The sequence below is a fragment of the Pholcus phalangioides genome, unplaced genomic scaffold, assembly GCF_987345545.1.
Source record: "Pholcus phalangioides strain wild (caught in Gottingen) unplaced genomic scaffold, Ppha-v1.0 ptg000001l_1, whole genome shotgun sequence".
Taxonomy (NCBI): Eukaryota; Metazoa; Arthropoda; class Arachnida; order Araneae; family Pholcidae; genus Pholcus; species Pholcus phalangioides.
Window position 1 is genome coordinate 10,641,265 of NW_028301594.1, and position 21,476 is coordinate 10,662,740.

At 37.1% G+C, this 21,476-nt stretch overlaps 1 protein-coding gene across 1 annotated transcript; it reads right to left on the bottom strand.

Annotated features, from left to right (window-relative positions):
• Positions 1 to 13,881: 13,881 nt before the first annotated feature.
• On the bottom strand, positions 13,882 to 21,335 carry LOC149089842 (cathepsin L-like). Its single transcript, XM_089251102.1, has 9 exons — positions 21,199 to 21,335; positions 18,897 to 18,989; positions 18,627 to 18,776; positions 17,477 to 17,629; positions 17,198 to 17,321; positions 16,896 to 16,996; positions 15,612 to 15,772; positions 15,047 to 15,157; positions 13,882 to 14,124 (listed from the first exon to the last, which is right to left on the bottom strand). Exons 2-9 carry the CDS (start codon positions 18,987 to 18,989, stop codon positions 14,025 to 14,027), a joined length of 993 nt encoding a protein of 330 aa, XP_089107228.1. The 5' UTR covers positions 21,199 to 21,335; the 3' UTR covers positions 13,882 to 14,024.
• Positions 21,336 to 21,476: the final 141 nt, after the last annotated feature.

Here is a 21,476-nt window from a genome sequence, read left to right on the forward strand (position 1 = left end):
GTCAATTTCCCGACAGATCCTATCACCTGAAAAACACACCACAGCGTGACATTATCACGAGCCCCACCTAAAGGCATCTTCAATTCGGAGATGCCTATTGACTGAAGGTAATCACATGGTGTTTTTTTTTTTTTTTTTGGAATTTATGTAGGCGGTAAGAGAAACAATTTCTTGTGACTGTAGACATAACAGTGTGACATAGAGCAGTGGTTCCCAAAGTGTGGGTCACGGGATCACGTCAATGAACTAGGGGACTCGCGAGAGATTTTCCGAAATAAAAGCGTCTGAATAAGAAGTTCATATATTTATTTAAAAATTATATCAAAACTAAAAAAATGCCTTTATTTTCAGCTGAAATAATTTCCATGGGCCATACAATGTAATTTTATCACATTCTACTTGTACAATGATCAATATATCAAGTTAATACTTGAGTTATACAAAGGTTGATTTTAACACAACGGAAAAAGTTTTATAACATAAACCGAAATCTTGATAATTACAAACGAATTTATCCGATATTATGATATTGGTCCGCTGTGTACTTGGTGAAAGTGATGATAATACCCAAAATGATAACATTATCCATGATTCTAATAAGCGGCGTTGACTGTATTAACGTAAAACGTACGCTTATTCTTACTCAAATTATTTCAACTTATTTCATTGATGAATGATTACGCAATTGATTACACTTGCAACACCTTGTGGAAGTAAATTATACATTATGTTTAGAATTATAATTAGTTTTTAACTAGGCGGTTAGTCGAGAGAGGGATAGTTGAGAGCCGACTCTACTTGTTTCATCTTTCTGTCTATCACTATTTCGAAGTTATGTCATTTCAAAGTTAGAGAGTGAAAAACACCCTGAATATATTTTGTTTTTGTAAAAAATTAGGGCTGGGAATCGATTAAAATTTTCAATTGTTTAATTAAAAAATTTTGATCGATTAATCGAATATTTTGAAATGCTATTCATTCATAGCAAACGTGGTGTTGGTAACGATGTAATATTAATTGATGCTTAAAAACATATTCTATTCATTTCACACATCTATCCACTGAATAAGAAAATACAGAAATAGATTAAGAAATAAAGGCCGAGCGCCCGCTTGAAGCTATTTAATTTCTTCCCCCTCCTTGCCAGAAACATGAAAAAAACGTGTGAAAATTTCTTGAACTTGGAAAACGACTTTTGAATGTTACTCTACGGAAGTTGTTCTCCTAAAAAGTGTTTCAATAGGCAGGGGGGATACACATTCGCGTTTCTGGAAAAACTTGGATAGAAAAATAACTGATCGAAACAATTGATAAACTCAAAAGTGAAAATTTTCACATTCATGTCTCCGATATAAAAAGGTCGACATGCTGAACATGTTTGTCATGTCCTGGAATTTCTTAACTTGGGTCTTGTTTTCTTTTAATCAGTAATTTTAGAAATCATCTTTACTTTTCGTTGAATCAAAATATTTTTAAATACGACCAGTTATCTGAAATGTTTAGTATAGGAACATAATTTATAATACATTTAATCGGTTCAATCAAATAAATCAGATTTATAAGTAAATTTTTAATAAAAATTTTAATTGAATTTTGATTGGATTGATCGAGTCGATTAATTCGATTAAAAATTTTAACTGCGATTAACAATTGATAGATTAACCGACCCGATTAATCGATTAATCGGATCAGCCCTATATAGTAAAAATACAAGGAATTCTTCCAACTCTTGCTTTTTCTCACTGCAAAATTTTTTCTCTTCACCTCAAGGACTTAAGCCCTGATGTAAAGGATTGTGTAAGTTTTGAGTTAGAGATATGGTGTGACTTTCATCGGAGGGCACCCACTTGAAGTTGAACTTTCAGGGTTTTTTGTAAAGCTTCCAGGAGAAAGTACCTCCAGGGAAAAGTGTGATTCCTTACATGAAATTTAGCAATAAAATTCTTTAAAAAAATTGTATGTGAAAATGAATATCCCCTGCATCGTCTTGGCTGAAAAAATTTGAACGAAATAAATTTTTTTGCCACAAAAATAAAAAAAGAAATTAGAAAAAAAAAATTGACAAAATAAAAAATTGCATTTCACACATTTACGTTTTTAATGCATTTTTTTGAGTATCAAAAATGCAAAAACATCTTGAAAAGTCTAAGAAGTTAATGATCGGGTCTGAAAGGGCTAATACAAAAAAAAAGGGTTCAATAGTTTGTGTGTAACTTATCTCTCTATTTATGTATTTATTTTTGTACGTATGATAGATGACTAAAACCTTACGTTTATCTCTAATCTTGAATGAATATGTTCTTCGTGGAAGGGTATAATCCAAATATACGTACAAGTAATAAGGTCAAGAGAAGCATATATGTAGTAATACTATTATCAATTACTACGCTGATCTTTCTTTCACCCTCGCGTTGGATTCTGGAAGTGTTCATTGCATAACGGGACAACACAGTTAATGACATTGAATAATTCGGACACTGTCTTGGGGCGAACAGGGGCAAAGAGTTACTGGGTGAATGATAATAAACCTCGATAGCAGTTCAAGGAGAGAAAACACAAGAAAAGAGATTATGATGAGAGCTCTTCTGTATCGGGGTAGAAAAAATATTCAAACAAAATTTGTAAATGATAATTATGTTAGTTGTCACTCCAATATATATATATATATATACAGTCGAATCCCAGTATAACGAACTCCAAGAGACCGGAGAAACCACTTCACTAACACGAAATTTCGTTATAAAGGAATTCCAGATATTTCCATTGTTTCTATGTAAACTTATCTGGGGATTAGAAAAGTATTCGTTAAAACGAGATTTTCGCTATAACGGTCTTCGTTAAAACGAGATTTTCGCTATAACGGTATTCGTTAAAACGGGATTCGACTGTATATGTAATCAGTAATCAGTCGTTTGGGGGGAAACGGGACACTTTGAACTCTGGAGAGTTTCTGGACGGTATAATGCAGGGTGTCCCATGAATTCGTAAATAGTTTAAAAATTCATAAAAATTGAAGGAATTGGTATATTTGAATGCAGTTTTGCAAAAGAGAAAGTAATTCTCACGAAGTTTTTTCATTTTGTACGGGAAAAATTAGTTCAAATTTTTGTTGATAGAGGGTACTGTTCGAAAGCGAATCACAAAATTCAGCGCCCGAACCTTTTTCCCAATCTCTTCTGTGTCCGAAACGTTCGTAAAGCTACAGCCGGCGATTCGTGGATGAGGTAGAATAACTTTGCCAATAGTGCTATAACGCTTTCAGACTCTGCATACACAAATGTGCAGGTTGCTTTTTCCCCCACTGTAGAATTTTTTTTTAACGTCCAGACTTTAAAGCATTGTGTAAGTTTTGAGTTAGAAATGTAGTGAATAAGAAACTTTTGTGGGCTTTCATCAGAAGGTAGCACTTAGAGTTGAATTTTCAGGGTGTTTTTTCGAGAATCACTTATAAGTTATCTGTAAAAATATATAGCGAATCATTTAAGTGATCTGGGACGGTGCATCAGGCCACCAAAGTGATGGGAAACTGCACCGTGGGTCACTTAAGTGATCTGTAAGTGTGCCGCGGGTCACTCAAGTAATGAGTTACTTACCCTGACCTGGCGAATATGATTCGCCATACGGGGGCTCTCCGTAGAGAGCATTTATTTTCCCCAATGTAAAAAAAAATTACTTCCTACCCCAGGGAGGACCATTAACATCTCGTGAGCAGAAATTTTTTGCCCTGTGGTTTAGGGTCACTCAAGCAATCTGCAAATATTCCGCATGTTTCATAAGCGATCTGTAACTGCACTGCGCGGGTCACGTAAGTGATCTGTGAATATGCCGCCAGAGTCCATTGAGTGATCTGGAAATGCGACATTTAGTTCATTTTTACAAGATTATATTTGAGATCGCGGGCCCCATCAGATGACTCCGAAGGCCACATTAGGCTCGCGGGCCATGGATTGAGCATGGATATCATGAAGGGCCCGCGGAACACAAAACGTCAAGAGGCCCTTTCTTAGAGGAAACAATTACGAAAAATGTTTCAAATGTGTTGTCGGACATAATCGTAAAACCCCTTGAGTTATAAGAAAAAAAAATTATAGTTACGAAATTTAATTTTATGTACGGTCCTCGGACCTCTCTCTCTCTATATACATGTGTGTCATACTTAGCAAAGCATTCTTCATATACACTAACATTTTAAACCAAACTAATTCTATTTTCTTACAGTCGAAATTGACCGACTTATGGGTGTTCATACATCTTTTCTGCTGAGAAATGGGGGTCACTCACAAAATTACTTCAAATACAAGTAATTTCGACTAATATAATTTTCTTTCCCATCAGGAGCACAACCCAAATTTTCCGTACCACTTCACACAGCTTTTTCTTCCAGACTCGCGTTGTTTGAGAAGTAATTCTCTTTACAGCACTTCATTTTCTTCATTACCATTGAAAATATCTCCTAGAAAGTTGATCTGATAAGATGAAATTTCCGTTGATCTCCTAAAAACCGGGTTCCGTTCACAATCCCGACAGACGAAATCCCGACAAGTCACAATCCCGACAGACGAAATCCCGACAGGTCAAAATCCCGACAGGGTCGAAATCCCGACAGGTCAAAATCCCGACAGGGGCGAAATCCCGACAGGTCAAAATCCCGACAGGGTCGAAATCCCGACAAGTCAAAATCCCGACACGGTCGAAATCCCGACACTGTCCAATTTAAAAATTCAATTTCGCCGTATAAGCCGCACTTCGTGATTTCTGTCGGGATTTGAATTTCTCGCGGTGAGGGGCGTGCGGGCGCCGATGAGAATGATAAATTGCGATCAAATAAATTTTTCAAATTTTAATTTCGCCGTATAAGCCGCACTTCGCGATTTCTGTCGGGATTTGAATTTCTCGCGATGAAGGGCGTTGGGGTGACGATGAGAATGATAAATTGCTATCAAATAAATTTTCAAATTTTAATTTCGCCGTATAAGCCGCACTTCGCGATTTCTGTCGGGATTTGAATTTCTTGCGATGAAGGGCGTTGGGGTGACGATGAGAATAATAAATTGCTATCAAATAAATTTTCAAATTTTAATTTCGCCGTATAAGCCGCACTTCGCGATTTCTGTCGGGATTTGAATTTCTCGCGATGAAGGGCGTTGGGGTGACGATGAGAATAATAAATTGCTATCAAATAAATTTTAAAATTTCAATTTCGCCGTATAAGCCGCACTTCGCGATTTCTGTCGGGATTTGAATTTCTCGCGATGAAGGGCGTTGGGGTGACGATGAGAATAATAAATTGCTATCAAATAAATTTTAAAATTTCAATTTCGCCGTATAAGCCGCACTTCGCGATTTCTGTCGGGATTTGAATTTCTTGCGGCAAGGGGCGTTGGGGTGACGATGAGAATGATAAATTGCTATCAAATAAATTTTCAAATTTCAATTTCGCCGTATAAGCCGCACTTCGTGATTTCTGTCGGGATTTGAATTTCTTGCGGCAAGGGGCGTTGGGGTGACGATGAGAATGATAAATTGCGATGAAATAAATTTTTCAAATTTTAATTTTGCCGTATAAACCGCACTTCGCGATTTCTGTCGGGATTTGAATTTCTTGCGGCAAGGGGCGTTGGGGTGACGATGAGAATGATAAATTGCGATGAAATAAATTTTTCAAATTTTAATTTCGCCGTATAAGCCGCACTTCGCGATTTCTGTCGGGATTTGAATTTCTCGCGACGAGGGGCGTTGGGGCGCCGATGAGAATGATAAATTGCGATGAAATAAATTTTTCAAATTTTAATTTTGCCGTATAAGCCGCACTTCGCGATTTCTGTCGGGATTTGAATTTCTCGCGACGAGGGGCGTTGGGGCGCCGATGAGAATGATAAATTGCGATGAAATAAATTTTTCAAATTTTAATTTTGCCGTATAAGCCGCGGTTCGGGATTTGAATTTCTTGCGGTGAGGGGCGTGGGGGCGCCGATGAGAATGATAAATTGTGATCAAATAAATTTTCAAATTTTAATTTCGCCGTATAAGCCGCACTTCGTGATTCCAGAGGCCTGAGTTAGGTCCGACCGTTCATCGCATACAAGTTCCAAGGAAAAATTGATATTCTTTGCCTTTGTAGTCTAGTGGGCTCACCCAGAAAGCTCGAGAACGTGGGTTTGATTCCTAGCAAGAGCACAGGTGAATTTTTCCTTCCTAACTTCATCTCGCATCAGCCAACCGTTGAAACCTTCGTATAGATAGCGGAAAGTGATATCATCCTCGGAAAATACAGTGTGTGTGGCTCAAAACAAAAAAATCTAAATTTTTCTTTGATTTCCCGTCCTTTAACTTCCAATTTGAAAGTTGTTGCATTGTCTCTCCTGATGCCAACAGAAAAATTGCATGTTTCTCAGTGCAATATTCGCTAAGATATTTGAATTCGAAAACTGGAGAAAAGTTATGAAAAGACAGCAAAAACTAATCGACAACGCTCCTTCCCCAAATTTATGCTGTCCTTTCCACCTTTCCTTCGAATTTTGAATTCAAATATCTCGGCGAACATTGTACTTATCAACTTAGATTTTTTTTGTTGGTCTCAGGAGATACGGTGCAGTCACTTTATAATTAGAAGTTTTAAAAATTTATATTTTTTTATTTTGTTACACACTGTGTTTTCACTCTCAAAACTGGTACAGGGTAATTTTTGAACGCCTTTTGAGCATTTTTTCAAACTGAAATCATCTCTACCACGGATGGTTGAGAAGACAATGGCCGTACTAACTCTTAAAGGACATCCTGTATGCAACTACACTACCACACAATTTGCATACTCTCTTCAAAGCCTTAAGACCAACTTAGAGATAGAATTTTAAGAAATTTTTTTGGGAGTCTCAACAGTATAAAATAAAACTATTGACAGAATTTTATGTTTATAGCTTCGTAGTGAGAAGGGGGGAATTGGGGATCCGGTCCCTTCGAAATGAGAGAAAATGATTGAAATAATGTAAAACATGGCCAAATATATTATTTGACCACCTTGTCCCCCCCCCCCCCCGCATGGAATTTCTAGATACGGGCCTGACCTTCAGTGGTTGCGGCTCGGCGATGAATCAGTGAATTAAGCTGTCAAGACATGTAATTTTATACATATGAATAAAAATATTTCTCTACTATTACATTGCTTTCGAAAACCTTGAAAATTTTAAATTAAGATCTTCATGAAACGGTCTAACTTTGTGCAATATCATTTGACATTTTAAGTCTATTTGAAACTTGAGCGAGAAAGAATTTCGAAAAATTCTCAAAGAAAATAATAAGGAACAGCAGTGTTTGTGGAGGATAGAAAAATCGATAAATGCTAGAAAAAGGCAACCCTGAATCCTTTGCTTTTCGCCAAGTTGGAAAAGTAAATGAATTTCCAAATTATTGATCTCCATTGATCATGGTATGCGCCACAAACCACTTGCAGCGACAAACGGAAATCCCGACAGAAATCGCGAAGTGCGGCTTATACGGCGAAATTAAAGTTAGAAAATTTATTTGATAGCAATTCATCATTCTCATCGTCGCCCCAACGCCCTTAATCGCGAGAAAGTCAAATCCCGACAGAAATCACGAAGTGCGGCTTATACGGCGAAATTAAAATTTGAAAATTTTATTTGATCGCAATTCACTATTCTCATCGTCGCCCCAACGCCCCTCGCCGAGAGAAATTCAAATCCCGACAGAAATCACGACGTGCGGCTTATGCGACAAAATTAAAATTTGAAAATTTTATTTGATCGCAATTCATCATTCTCATCGTCGCCCCAACGCCCTTAATCGCGAGAAAGTCAAATCCCGACAGAAATCGCGAAGTGCGGCTTATACGGCGAAATTAAAATTTGAAAATTTATTTGATAGCAATTTATCATTCTCATCGTCACCCCAACGCCCCTTGCCGCAAGAAATTCAAATCCCGACAGAAATCGCGAAGTGCGGCTTATACGGCGAAATTAAAATTTGAAAAATTTATTTCATCGCAATTTATCATTCTCATCGTCACCCCAAGGCCCCTTGCCGCAAGAAATTCAAATCCCGACAGAAATCGCGAAGTGCGGCTTATACGGCGAAATTAAAATTTGAAAAATTTATTTCATCGCAATTTATCATTCTCATCGTCACCCCAACGCCCCTTGCCGCAAGAAATTCAAATCCCGACAGAAATCGCGAAGTGCGGCTTATACGGCGAAATTAAAATTTGAAAAATTTATTTCATCGCAATTTATCATTCTCATCGTCACCCCAACGCCCCTTGCCGCAAGAAATTCAAATCCCGACAGAAATCGCGAAGTGCGGCTTATACGGCGAAATTAAAATTTGAAAAATTTATTTCATCGCAATTTATCATTCTCATCGTCACCCCAACGCCCCTTGCCGTAAGAAATTCAAATCCCGACAGAAATCGCGAAGTGCGGCTTATACGGCGAAATTAAAATTTAAAAAATTTATTTGATCGCAATTTATCATTCTCATCGTCACCCCAACGCCCCTTGCCGTAAGAAATTCAAATCCCGACAGAAATCGCGAAGTGCGGCTTATACGGCGAAATTAAAATTTGAAAAATTTATTTCATCGCAATTTATCATTCTCATCGTCACCCCAACGCCCCTTGCCGTAAGAAATTCAAATCCCGACAGAAATCGCGAAGTGCGGCTTATACGGCGAAATTAAAATTTAAAAAATTTATTTGATCGCAATTTATCATTCTCATCGGCGCCCCAACGCCCCTTGCCGTAAGAAATTCAAATCCCGACAGAAATCGCGAAGTGCGGCGATTATACGGCGAAATTGAATTTTTAAATTCGACCGTGTCGGGATTTTGACCGTGTCGGGAATTTGACCCTGTCGGGATTTCGACTTTTCGGGATTTTGACCTGTCGGGATTTCGACCCTGTCGGGATTCTGACCGTGTCGGGATTTTGACTTGTCGGGATTTCGACCCTGTCGGGATTTTGACCTGTCGGGATTTCGTCTGTCGGGATTGTGACTTGTCGGGATTTCGTCTGTCGGGATTATGACCCACACCCCTAAAAACCATATAGTGTATCATGTTTTTGAATTTTTCAATATTTCACTATCTAGATCGACGTTTCTCAACCCATCTGAACCCAAGGGAAAGTAAAATGTCTCAAACAATTCGACGAGCTACTAACTTACAATGAGTAGTGCGTGAGTAATGTGACCGACCATACAGGGAGCATAGCTAGCAGCTTGCACCGCAATTTACTTGCGAACCGTTGATTCTAGAGCCATACTTCGAATTAGAAAAAGTGTTCGAATAACGTGTAGAGCTCAGAAACGTCATTCACGTTGCAAGGGGGTTGTATAGTTCTCAAAATAAAAAAAAATATATAACTTTTTATACGGACACCCTGTCCTCCAAAACGCAATTGGAATGTTGTTGCTCAGTCTCTCCTGATGCCAATAAAGAAAATCCATGTTTCTAAGTGCAATACTCTCTGAGATATTTGAATTCAAAGAATAAAGAAAAGTTTGGAAAGAAAAACCAACTTAGAATATTTTTTTCCTCCATTTATGATGTTTTCTCCCAACTTTTGAATTCAAATATTTCAGCTTACGTTGAATTTAGAGACGAAGAAATGTTTTTGTTGGCCTCGGGAACAACTTTATAATTGGGTTTCTGAGCACAGGGTGTCCGTATAAAAAGTTACTTTTTTATTTTTATAACTGTACAATTACTTGCAATATAAATGATGTATCTGAGGTGTTCGCGTTATTCGGATACTTTTTTAATTGGAAGCATGCTTCTAGAATCAACGGTTCACCAGTACAAGCTGTTAGCTATACATCCTGTATATCCCATATGTTTTACAGGACATATAAACATATAAAAATGCAGGACTAAAATAAACGTAACACTGGAATTTCCCGTATTTTACGTGACATTCGTATATATATATTTTTTGTCCCATTCGACGTTTTCATACAATATTAACGGAATAATTATTGTCCCGTTCTCTTTCGACGAGGCTTGTTTGAATTTCACTAAATTCGGGAACAGAGATAATTTCCGTGGTTTATAAATTATAATATGGTAATTATGGCTATAACTAAAAATATTCATCACGCAAATTTTCTTTGTTGAACTGCACTTCCGCTCACTGCAATTTCTAGTAGCCCTTCATTTGTCTGCAGATAATTTCATCATGCATTTCAGATAGATAATTTTCTGTGTAGATAATTTTCATTTGCCTTATATCGAAAACTTTTCAGCAACTTCAGCAACAATTAGTGATTTTACCGACTTATGGTAACGTTTTTAACTGACAATTGACGGTGTACCGTATTTTGCTGTATTTTTGAGGCATCGATTTCCCGTATATTTCTCGATGAAAATGGTCATGATGAATGGTTTTCTAGTGAAATACATTTTTGTGTTTACTGCGATTTGCTGCAGCCCCTAACTTGAACACCTTTCAGGGATTTTAATGATTAGAAATTTTTTTCGCAAATTGAATTTTTGGCTACACTAACCCATATCCCATAGTTAGGATTTTTTCCGTATTTTCTCGCATTTCTCACAATTAGATAATTATGGTAAGCTTAAGTATACAGGTTAGTAGTATTTTTAATAGTTTAAATATTGAATAACTCAGTGTTTCTCTGAATGATTCTCATTAAGGTTTTTTACTCCCAGACCACGTAGTCGGGAATGCGGGTTAGTTAATGATAATCACAACAGTACTGACAGGGAATTACCCACCTCTGACTTGGATGGCTTCTCGATTGACAACAAACCACCGGGCAAATTAAAATGTGTGTTAATAAATGCCAGGAGCTTGGGTAACAAGAAAGATTTTTTAGAAACTATGATAGTTGTGGAGGACTTGGATCTTATAGCCATTACAGAATCTTGGGCAAACGATGGGGATGAATCTTTCTTACACATCTCCGGATACGATACTTTTTTGAGAAATAGATCTGATAGGAAAGGGGGTGGAGTGTTGATATACGTGAAATCATGTTTGAAGGCTAGAGAGTGTAACGTGCAGAGAAGTGATATTGAAACCATATGGGTTGAACTTGAGAACAAAAGACGTCATAAGCTTATTGTTGGGGTTTGTTACAATCCACCGAATAGGGATCAAAACTACATCGCCAAAATGCATGATGAAATTTCCTACATGTGTAAGCGAAAGAGGGTTCTCATACTAGGGGATTTCAATTACCCGGGTATTGATTGGGAGAACCTTACATCTGGAAATCAGTATGAAAGAGACTTTCTTAAGTTGGTGCTCGAAAATTTTTTGTATCAGCATGTATCAGAAGCCACTAGGGGTACTGCTATTTTGGATTTAGTTCTTACTAGTTCTGAGGATCTAGTTGAACATGTTTCGGTGGGGGAAGAGTTTTCTTCCAGTGATCATCGTATCGTCAGATTTCACTGTAACTTTTCCTCGGGTAAGGTTGATAACAAAAGACTGGTTCCTTGTTTTCGGAGAACTAACTTTGATGTTTTGCGAAGAAGGTTAGCGGAAGTTTTCAAAGACCGGTTGGAATCAGTAGGGGTGGTAAGTCAATGGGAAGAATTTAGTACGAAGCTGTCCTCTGTTTTGCACGACGTCATACCCTTTGTTCGAAAAAAGCGTGTTTGTACATCACACCCTCTATGGTTCACGGATAGCGTGCGGAACCTTTATCTTGAAAAGAAAAGGGCATTCAGGGAGTATAAAAGTGGACGAGGTGACCTAGCATTGTTTACTGATAAAAGAAGACTGTTGAAGAAAGCGATAAGGGATAGTAAAAAGCAAGTTGAATCTAGGTTGGCAGATAACATTGGCTCTGACCCAAAATCATTTTTTCGATACGTCAATAATGGATGTAAGGGGACAGTTGGCCCCCTCTCGATAGGAGGCTCAAAAGTAGAGAGCAATGTAGGCATGTGTAGTGCTTTCAATGACTTTCTCGCGTTGGTTTTTAATGGAGATAATGATATTCGATATACGGGTGTTGCATGGGGTAATAAAACGCTCAACGATATTCAAGTGGAAGACGTGGAGGTCCTAAATCTTCTAAGAAATGTATGTGCAAGCAAAGCACCAGGACCAGATGATATCTATCCCAGGGTTCTCAGGGAAGGTGCTAATGAATTGTTGGGGCCAGTCGCACAGATATACAGGAGTAGTGTTGCTGAGGGTATCGTCCCGAGAGATTGGAAACTGGCTAACGTTGTTCCGATATTTAAGAAGGGTAGTAGAGAAGTGGTGTCTAATTATCGTCCAGTGAGTTTGACGAGCTCCCTCTCGAAAATTTTGGAAATTATCATCAAAAGGCAGTTTGTGAAGTGGATTGACGAGAATAATGTATTGTCGGATAATCAGCATGGGTTCAGGAAGGGGAAGTCATGTGTAACTAACCTCCTTTGCTTCTATGATTACGTGACTAAGGCTTTGGGTAAGAGCAAAAATGTCGACGTTGTTTACCTTGATTTCCAGAAGGCATTCGATCGGGTCCAACATGGCAAACTCTTGAAGCGTTTACACGAGATTGGAATAGGGGGCAACTTGCTGAATTGGATAGAATCGTGGTTAAGAGATAGGTCGCAACGAGTTATGGTGAACGGGGAATTCTCTGGACGTCAAAAGTGGAGTTCCTCAGGGAAGTGTCCTTGGCCCCATACTTTTTTCACTTCTTATCCACAAACTCGATCAGGGTATCAATGGAATTACTAGCAAATTCGCAGATGATGTGAAGCTAATGGGGGTAATCGGAAATGAAAGCGATAGGGAGTTGCTCCAGACCAACTTAAACAAGATTGCAGCATGGGCAAATGAATGGAGCATGACGTTTAGCGTAGATAAGTGCATGGTCGCTCATTTTGGTTCGAACAACCCACGGTTCTCTTACGAGTTGAATGGTGTCACTATCCCGGATGCAACTAGAGTCACCGATTTGGGAATTCTCATTGACGAGCGACTTAAGTTTTCTGAACATTGTTCAGCGGTTGTCAAAAAAGCGAATAGAATGCTTGGTCTCATTTTCAAAAAGGTCTCTTCGCGTTCTCCTAAAGTCATTCTTCCGCTTTTTCGAGGCTTAGTTCGCCCTGGACTGGAGTATGCTGTAAGGTTTTGGAGACCATACCTACAGAGGGACATAGACTTGGTTGAAGGGGTGCAGAGAAGAGCTACGCGTGTCCTTATTGGCACACAGGGCTTGAGTTATGAAGAAAGACTTCATTTTTTGAATATGTTTACATTGGATGAACGCAGGTGTCGAGGAGATATGATCGAAGTGTTCAAAATTTTCAATGGGATGGATAGGATGGACCATGAACTTTTAGTACACCGCCAATCGACTGCTTTTACAAGGGGACACCAGTATCGATTGGTGAGGGACAATGCAAGGTTATGGTGTCGCAGGGAATTTTTCTCCAATAGGGTTGTTAATAAATGGAATAGCTTACCCCCGGAGGTAGTAAATTGTAACACAATTGACACGTTTAAAAAGAAATACGATAAACATGTTGGGGTAAATCGAGAAGCTATCCATTCTTAGAATAAGACAACCATAAGTATTCTTTATGGGCATTGTATAATATTTTATCATGTGTATATATTGTTTGTAATTTGTGTTAATTGCATTTTTAATTGGGTTGCTGTATTTTTGAAACATATGACAACCATATTTTTATGGGCATCTTTTTATCAGCCACCTCGTTGGGCATTTTGCCTGTTGTGGCGTTGTATTTGTATTTGTATTTGTATTAAGTTATTATCAAATTATCAAGTTCGCCTGTTGACTCGAACCATAGGTTGAGAAACACTGATTTAAATAATGATTTAATAAATTATCAAACATGATTTTTTTTTCCATAGACAATAGTACTGAAAACGGAAAGATGAATAAAATACTTTTATTGGAAAACTATTTACACGATTAGAATCTCGATAATATCAAGTATCTATCAGTCCAAAAGAGGGAGGGAAATTCATAAATTAGGGTGTAAGGTGGTAGAGTGTACATTCCATACGCATAATGTTTTAAACGAGTGGATAGCTGGCTGATGTAGCGATACCACACTGGTTGTTCTTGTTTCTGGACATCTTGATGTAGCCCTGGAGGCCCCAGGTTTTGCCCCAACTGCAAAAAACGTAATTTGAACATGAATACAATCTCAAGAGAAAGATAGAAAGAAAATTATCGAAAACATATCAAGTCTAAAAATCGAAATAGACCACTGTGATTTGTGGGGCAATGCCAGATTATGAGAATAGTGCTGCAAAGTAGTCCCATAAGCAGGGGCGTACGCAGGATCGACCTTTGGTGGAGACACAAAAATTTTTTTCCCGAAAAATTTTTAGTCATCCCCTTTAAAAAGCTTTTAAATTAACAGAAATTGGTTAACTCTTTATTTGGCAATGTTGCTCTCAAAAAAACAACATGGTTTTCTTATATTTTTCAAGAAAGGGCATTTTTCTTTATGGTTTGAGTTCGTTTTGATGCTTATAATCAACTCCTAAACATTCGATTTATACTTGTGAGCTGTTCACGAAGTTTCTATAATTACCAACAGAATGAATTAAAGGTGCTCATGTCTCCTATTTCTTGACGAGGAAAGCAGGAATTATTATGCATTTTTGAGGGAAATGCCATGTGTGGAAGAGACATTGCTGTTCATTCTTCGACAATGATAGAAAAATAAGTTGGCAAACAATAAATGGCACTTTTATACTATTCAAATCTGTGAAAATCATATAAATGCAATGCGTTCCCTGAAGTGCAACACCACATATTTCTTTAAATATTGAAAATAAATTTTTTTAATCATGTAATAGCATTCATTTGCTTAATATAACCCCTCAAAAAAATTTTCCTTTGAATATTTCAATGCTTGCCAATTGAAGAGTTAAAATAGCCCTTATGAAACGTATTTTCTTTCAATATATTAATTTTTTTTACCGAAGCATCATTTTTTTTTCTCTAATTTTTGATCGGCTTGGGAGGGGGCATTGGTCCCCTGGGCTTTTTCCCCTGCTAGAAAAAAAACCAATGTTCATCTTACCTGTTCTTCACTAGCCAATAATCTTGACCATCTTCGCTGCCATAGCCAACTACCAGAACACCGTGATCGAGTTCGGTGGTGCTGCAATCACTCTCGTCGTAGATGCCACCCCTGAGAAAAATCACAAATTAAGCCATGTAATTGTGACTGAAATTCAGACCTGATTCATCAACTATATTTCTTCCGCCCTGATTTATTTCATTTTTTTAACCCTCAAAACTGATACCATTCTGATGATGGCCTTAGTTGCCTACCCTCTCTAATGATTTGAAAATTGCTTCTTTTTAGATTAGGTTACTTGAAATACCGTATAGATGGCGTATTAAATGCATGTTTTAGATTTTTGTTTTCTTTAATTATTTTATTCTCTGATGTCTTGCTGGTACTTCACTCTCCCACAACCTTTTTCGATTCTATTGAATCTATGCAGTGTTTGAGTTAGATTGCCATCTATCTTTCATAAAACAAAATTTAAAAAAGGGATTTTTTTTTTCGTGCAAAGGGAGAAGTACATTCCTATCTATTTTGCTCAGTAAAATGTTAACTAAAGAGTTTTAGGACTCACCCATAAGTCTGGAAACTGAACTGGCTGGCATCGATGGCAACTGAAACAGGGCCGACAGTGGCTACAGCTTTCTGTAATGCTTTTTCATCGCCATTCGGGATGTCAACGTATCCAGTAACAGTGGCACCTACATCAGCCCTCTTAAACCTGCAAGAGGCGTCCTAACAGAAGGAAAAGGAATGCAATCTATACAGAGGATACTCAATTCATTAAATCATAATTACTGTTATCCTGAAGACATGCTCAGGTTTTTCTTAATCGCTACATCTAAAGCATCTGAAAAAATAGTGTGCAAGCTTCAAGATTTCAACTTACGTCCACAAACCGTACACTGTTAAAAAAAAATCAATATTTGGGGGACTTTGTTTTTTTTTTATGCCGAGGACGACTCCAGTCTATCGCTATGGGCAATTTACTGCCGAACGAGTTGCGCTGGAAGTGTGCCTGTGTACTTAACCATCTGAATGCGTATCTAGTGTTGCACGTGTCTTTTTAGCACTGCCATCTATTTTCCAAACTACCAATAAAGTAAATATTTCTACAGTTCTAGAACCGATGCTCTCAATGACAAGACTTTTTAACGGGGGAGACAGGTTCGCATTCGTGCTGAGAAGTTGACGAGTCCGTCACTGTGATCCCACGACCGCACAGCGACCAATATTTGGAGACTGGCTACAGCTTAAATGGCTTGCAGAATTCTGGAATTCACTGAGTGGTTCGCATAGGCGAATACAAAAGGAGAGACTAGGGCAGTCACTCCCCTTCCCTCCACCGTTCAGTGAAAAAATTGTATTATTGTCATAGGTAGAAGGATGGAGGTTAAAATCCCCCCCCCCCTCCGTTCGGAAATCCTGTATCCGCTAAAGGCAGTTCGAAATATCAATAGTATATTCTCCATAAATTGACCTCCATATCAAGTCTTCGCATGTCAAGAAACTATTTACTTAGAAACTTAACTAACTTTTGTTTCGAACATTTTTAGAATTTACATTGTTTATATACAAGAGTAAATTTTAGAACAACCAGTATCCTGGGGAAACCGGTTGTATCCCCCTCCAGAGCATTTGGTCCGAAGTAACAATCTTTTCATAAGGTACTTAAAATGCCTGAAGTGAATTTATTCTCTTTCATTAAGGACAGAAAATGGGGTTGAAGACAACTGCAATATCGATGAGGATGAGAAGGTATCACATCTCTTCAGAAATGATAATTTAAATTACTATATTCAATTAAAGTAGAATGCAAATTTTTAAAATTTGAAAACAATAAAACACGTAAGGTTACCTTTGCTTCGTATGGATAGGAAATCTCGGTGTCAATGCCATCGTTAACCTTGATGTATGTGAAGGCGTTGTCCATGAGCCCACCCTCGCATCCGTTATTTCCTGCAATAACACGAGAAGATAAATTCGATTAAAGGAACACGAGATCCTAGTCAACAATGAAACGTAAAACAATCATAAAATTTATTTCCAGACGCTCAAAAAAGCATTCAATTCCCGTGCGTATAAAATGTACGTATTAATTCAGTCAACTTTTAACAATAGAGCTATCACATATGGGCTGCATAAATAATTTATAGTTACCTTGTTTTGATGAACAATCAACCAGGTTCTGTTCGCTCAAAGAGACCAGGTTTCCGGTCTTTTTTTTGTGCTGTCCTTCCAAGGAACCAGTAGTCGAAAAAGCCCAACAAGATCCACATTGTTGCTAGAACCACACGAATCTTATTATCATGACATTAATCAGAATACTAATGTCTGATAAATCATTGAAGGATTATGAAGAATTGCTATTCATTACGGTCTTGACATTGGAAATTAGCTGATCAAAATGGCGAAGTTTCCAAATGTTTTCTTACTCACCTGGTTCTTGACTGGCGTGACAAGACCCTCTTTCCTCCAGTCAACGGTATCGGGAAGGGCGATGTTCGATGGTGGCACAAAAACGCTTGAAGAACCTGAAGTTTTGAGTTCGCTCCTGTAACCGTTCCTGGTCGATTTAACTTCAGTGGAAGTCTATAATACATCAAATTGGAGAATTTGGTTTTTTAAGTTCTGGTTAGTTGTAATGCATAATCATATTGCATTCAGATTCTGAAAATTATCATTAAACGGGGACTGTTAAAGTGGATGGAAGGAATAACCAATCATTATATAAAGAGAAAAAGTAATTAACTGGACAAAAATATCGATATTATCTGCTTGGATTTTCAAAAAGCAATCGATGGGGTTCATCATTTTCAGCTCATGAATTGAAAACACGAGTTTAGGAAATCAAACTAAGGATCAAGGTCATACGCTCTCAATAACAAAGAGTATATTAATTGCTAAGAGCAATTTAGTTATTCTTTTAATAATTCGAGGCGGAGAAAAATAAAAGCAATATGATCAACGCCCGCCCTACCCAATAAACACATTTTTCGCATTCCTTAATTGGATAAATTGGATTGGATTTTTTTCCAACTCATAGAAACGGAATAGGTCTCAGCGCGTCATGGTTTATGACAAATATTTTTCCGTTCAAAGTGAATATTTATCGATAAACTTGAAATTTGTGAGATCGTCAGGAAATTTGCAGATCATGGTTGCGAATCCTTCCTACAGACCATTGCTCCAAACCAACATGGTTTGACATCACAGCATAAGCAAATGAATAGAGTATAGGTGTGTCACCTATAGGTGTTGACAAGCACGTGATTGCTCCTTTTGGATATAACAACCTGCGTTATAGTTACGAGTTATGTGGTTACATTTTCGTTACTAGAATCGAGCTTATTAAAGAATTCTTATTGATGAGTGGCTTAGGTTTTCGGAACATTGTTTTAGGTTGTAATTGTGCAATGAGTGTCCGAAAAAGTGTCGGGGTATATTGTACTATAAGCCTCGGAAAAAAGTGTTAGAATTTGGTGGTTTTTTTCTATAATGCTGAACCAAGGTCAGCAATATTGTGAAATGAAGCTAGTCGAGTCTCTCGACGTACTTAATGATCATATTTATCTATGCACGTACTCACCATATCAGTGATGTCGTTCATTTTCAATCTGTAGCTGTGCATGCCCATATCAGCCTCCAAATTATGCTTGATAATACGATGCACATTTTGTTCCCAGATCAGGCGCCTTGCTTTTTCTTCGATCATTTTATAGTTTTTCTGGAACGTTTTCTTTTTATATTCAAAGAAGAAAAAATATTCATTACTTCCTTGAACTTCTACTATAAATACTATATAAGTTAAAAGTATATTCCAAGTGGATTCTTCAGTTTTTATTTCCCAATTGCTTACCTTGTAGTTGTTCCAGTGTTCATCCATATCAGGATTGAATGGAAGAGCCATGGCGGAAACCACCAAAAGTGAAAGAACGATGTACTTCATCATCTGTGCATAAAGTAAAGCAAATATATGTCACTGAATTTAATATGCGTTATCGGTGATTAATCAACATAATTATATAAGCATTTATTTAGTCCAACCATGACCATTTTGTGTACAGAATGGACACAAAATAATTTTGGCTCTTATGAGAATTGTACACCTCTACCCGGAGGTGACAGAATGCAGAAAATATTGGGGGGAAGGGGCTGAAAGTTTCAAGTTGTTCCATGTTAATACGGGACTCGAGCCCTTATGAGGACAGGGAGTGGTACGTTGCATTCATTAATTATTCGGGGGCTTCACAAAATTTATTAGGGAACTCAAACCGCCTCATTCTTCCCCCTCAGGTTCCGGCACCTATACCCGTAATTATCACCGGTAATTATACATAATTACCAAATAAAGTCTTATAAATAAGGAAAAAAATTTAACTTTTCTTCTCTTCATTAAACCAATTAATTATTTTATCTGTATACGGTACGTGCACTACGCATATTTTGCAACAAAAATTAAATTTAAATAGGTGTGAAGAAAGAATAAACATTCACAACAAAATTATCAGTAATGTTGGCTTTCTCCTCATGCGCAAATAAAACCCAACATTACCATTCGGAATCAGCATCCTGGACCATGTTCAGTTATTCAAGTAATTAATTGACGGATTATCATGTTTACCAATACGAACTTGGGATTATACATATAATCACCGTTGAATATGATAAATTCTCGATTTATGAACAAAAATTCCCAAATTAGAAAGGAAATTAGTTTGCCTAATTTTACTGTCCGCTATAGAGAGTGTCCGCTAACTGGGAGTAAAATGCATTAAAGTCTTATTCCACGGGACCAAAAAGTGTCCGTTAAGGGACGTTCTACTGTATAGGGGCTGCCTCTAAACGTCATGACCTGAAGGCATCCCTCTATGTCGATTGTCGTCACGGATTTTATACGCAAATGCATAAGTTCACATGCAATCGCATATTTTAGCACTTTTTATAGATAGTGCATGTAAAACGCCGAAATTTTAGAATAAGTTCATATTTTTTAACATTTTTTTCTAATAATCGGATTGTACTAATATTCTCAAGATTAATTTTATCTTTTTTTTATTTTTCCAATTTAACCATATTTCTTTAATTTTTTCAAGGGAATATTTTCACCATTGAGTATTGCTCATTTCAGGGCATATTTTTAGTCATTTTTAAATGCACATTTTTGCACACTTATACATATAAATGCATGTTTTTTTCCTTTTTTTTCGCATGCTTTTCAGTTCCACTGCATATTTTTCTTTTCTTTTAGTCCATACTTCAGTTCTTTCAATATGCATAGTGTTTTTTTTTCACTTTTGTGCCTATTTTTCTTATTTTTAATTTTTTTAATTTTTTAATATATTAGTCAGAAATGAGGAATACAGAAAAAAGGGGAGAAAAAAATTACCAAGGAGCCAAATGGCCCAATTTAGCTCATATTTCTGAATTTTCAAAGAAACGGTTTTTTTGTTACTTATCGTCCAAATGTTTCCTCTTTTTAGAGAAAACTGAAGTATTTATATATATATATATATATAAATGCACATTTTTTCATTTAATGAATATTTTTCAAAAATTCATATACATGCCTTCAGGGTGTATTGAAGAATTCCTAGGGCATATTTTTTATTTTATTCAATATTATTTCGATATTATTAAATGCATATTTCGACATTGTGGAATGCATATTCCAGCAATTTTTTAATGCACATGAAAAAAATATTTATGATTCTTTTTTCATTTCTTTGGCATTTTTAAAGCATTTTTTCTATTTTTGCGTATATTTTTCATTTTTAGTGCCACACTTCGGCATTATTAGATGCATTTGTGCTCATTTTTCGCGCATATTTTTGATTTCACGGCATATCTCGGCATTTCATCAGTGCAGATTTATATTTTTAGTGCATATTTTGCTATTTTTTAGCGCATATAATCTGGGTTCTAATCATCACCTAGGGACCAGGCTCCAGAACGAGGGGGAGACTACTGACACTGTCGTCTTAACGCATGGGCTTACCCTGGCATGGCCCGGGGCCTCACAAAAAAGAGATCTGGTTGAAATTCTCTAGAATTTGTTGAATCTCCTGAAAAACTACTTGGCCCAGGGGTCCACGATGTTGTTAAGACGGCCCTAGGGGCTGAATTTAGTATATATCAAAATAGAAAACAAAACCTCCTACCTTTTTTTTTCTTTATTGAATCAACTCGAAACGTTAACCAATGCAGAAAACAACCACACAGTAACTTCCCTATCGACTAAAAAAATGGAGTTATATATGAAAAATTCTGAGTTGTTATCTACGGAGCTCGTGTCCAGTTATTGTTAGATATCAGTGCGCTTTTTTATTTCTCGATAATTTTTTGTGTTTACTTGTGTATCATAACTAAAAAAAAATGTATTATCAGTTATATTTCTCCACGCCTTCCTTAACTAATATCACATGTCGCTTCAATTACG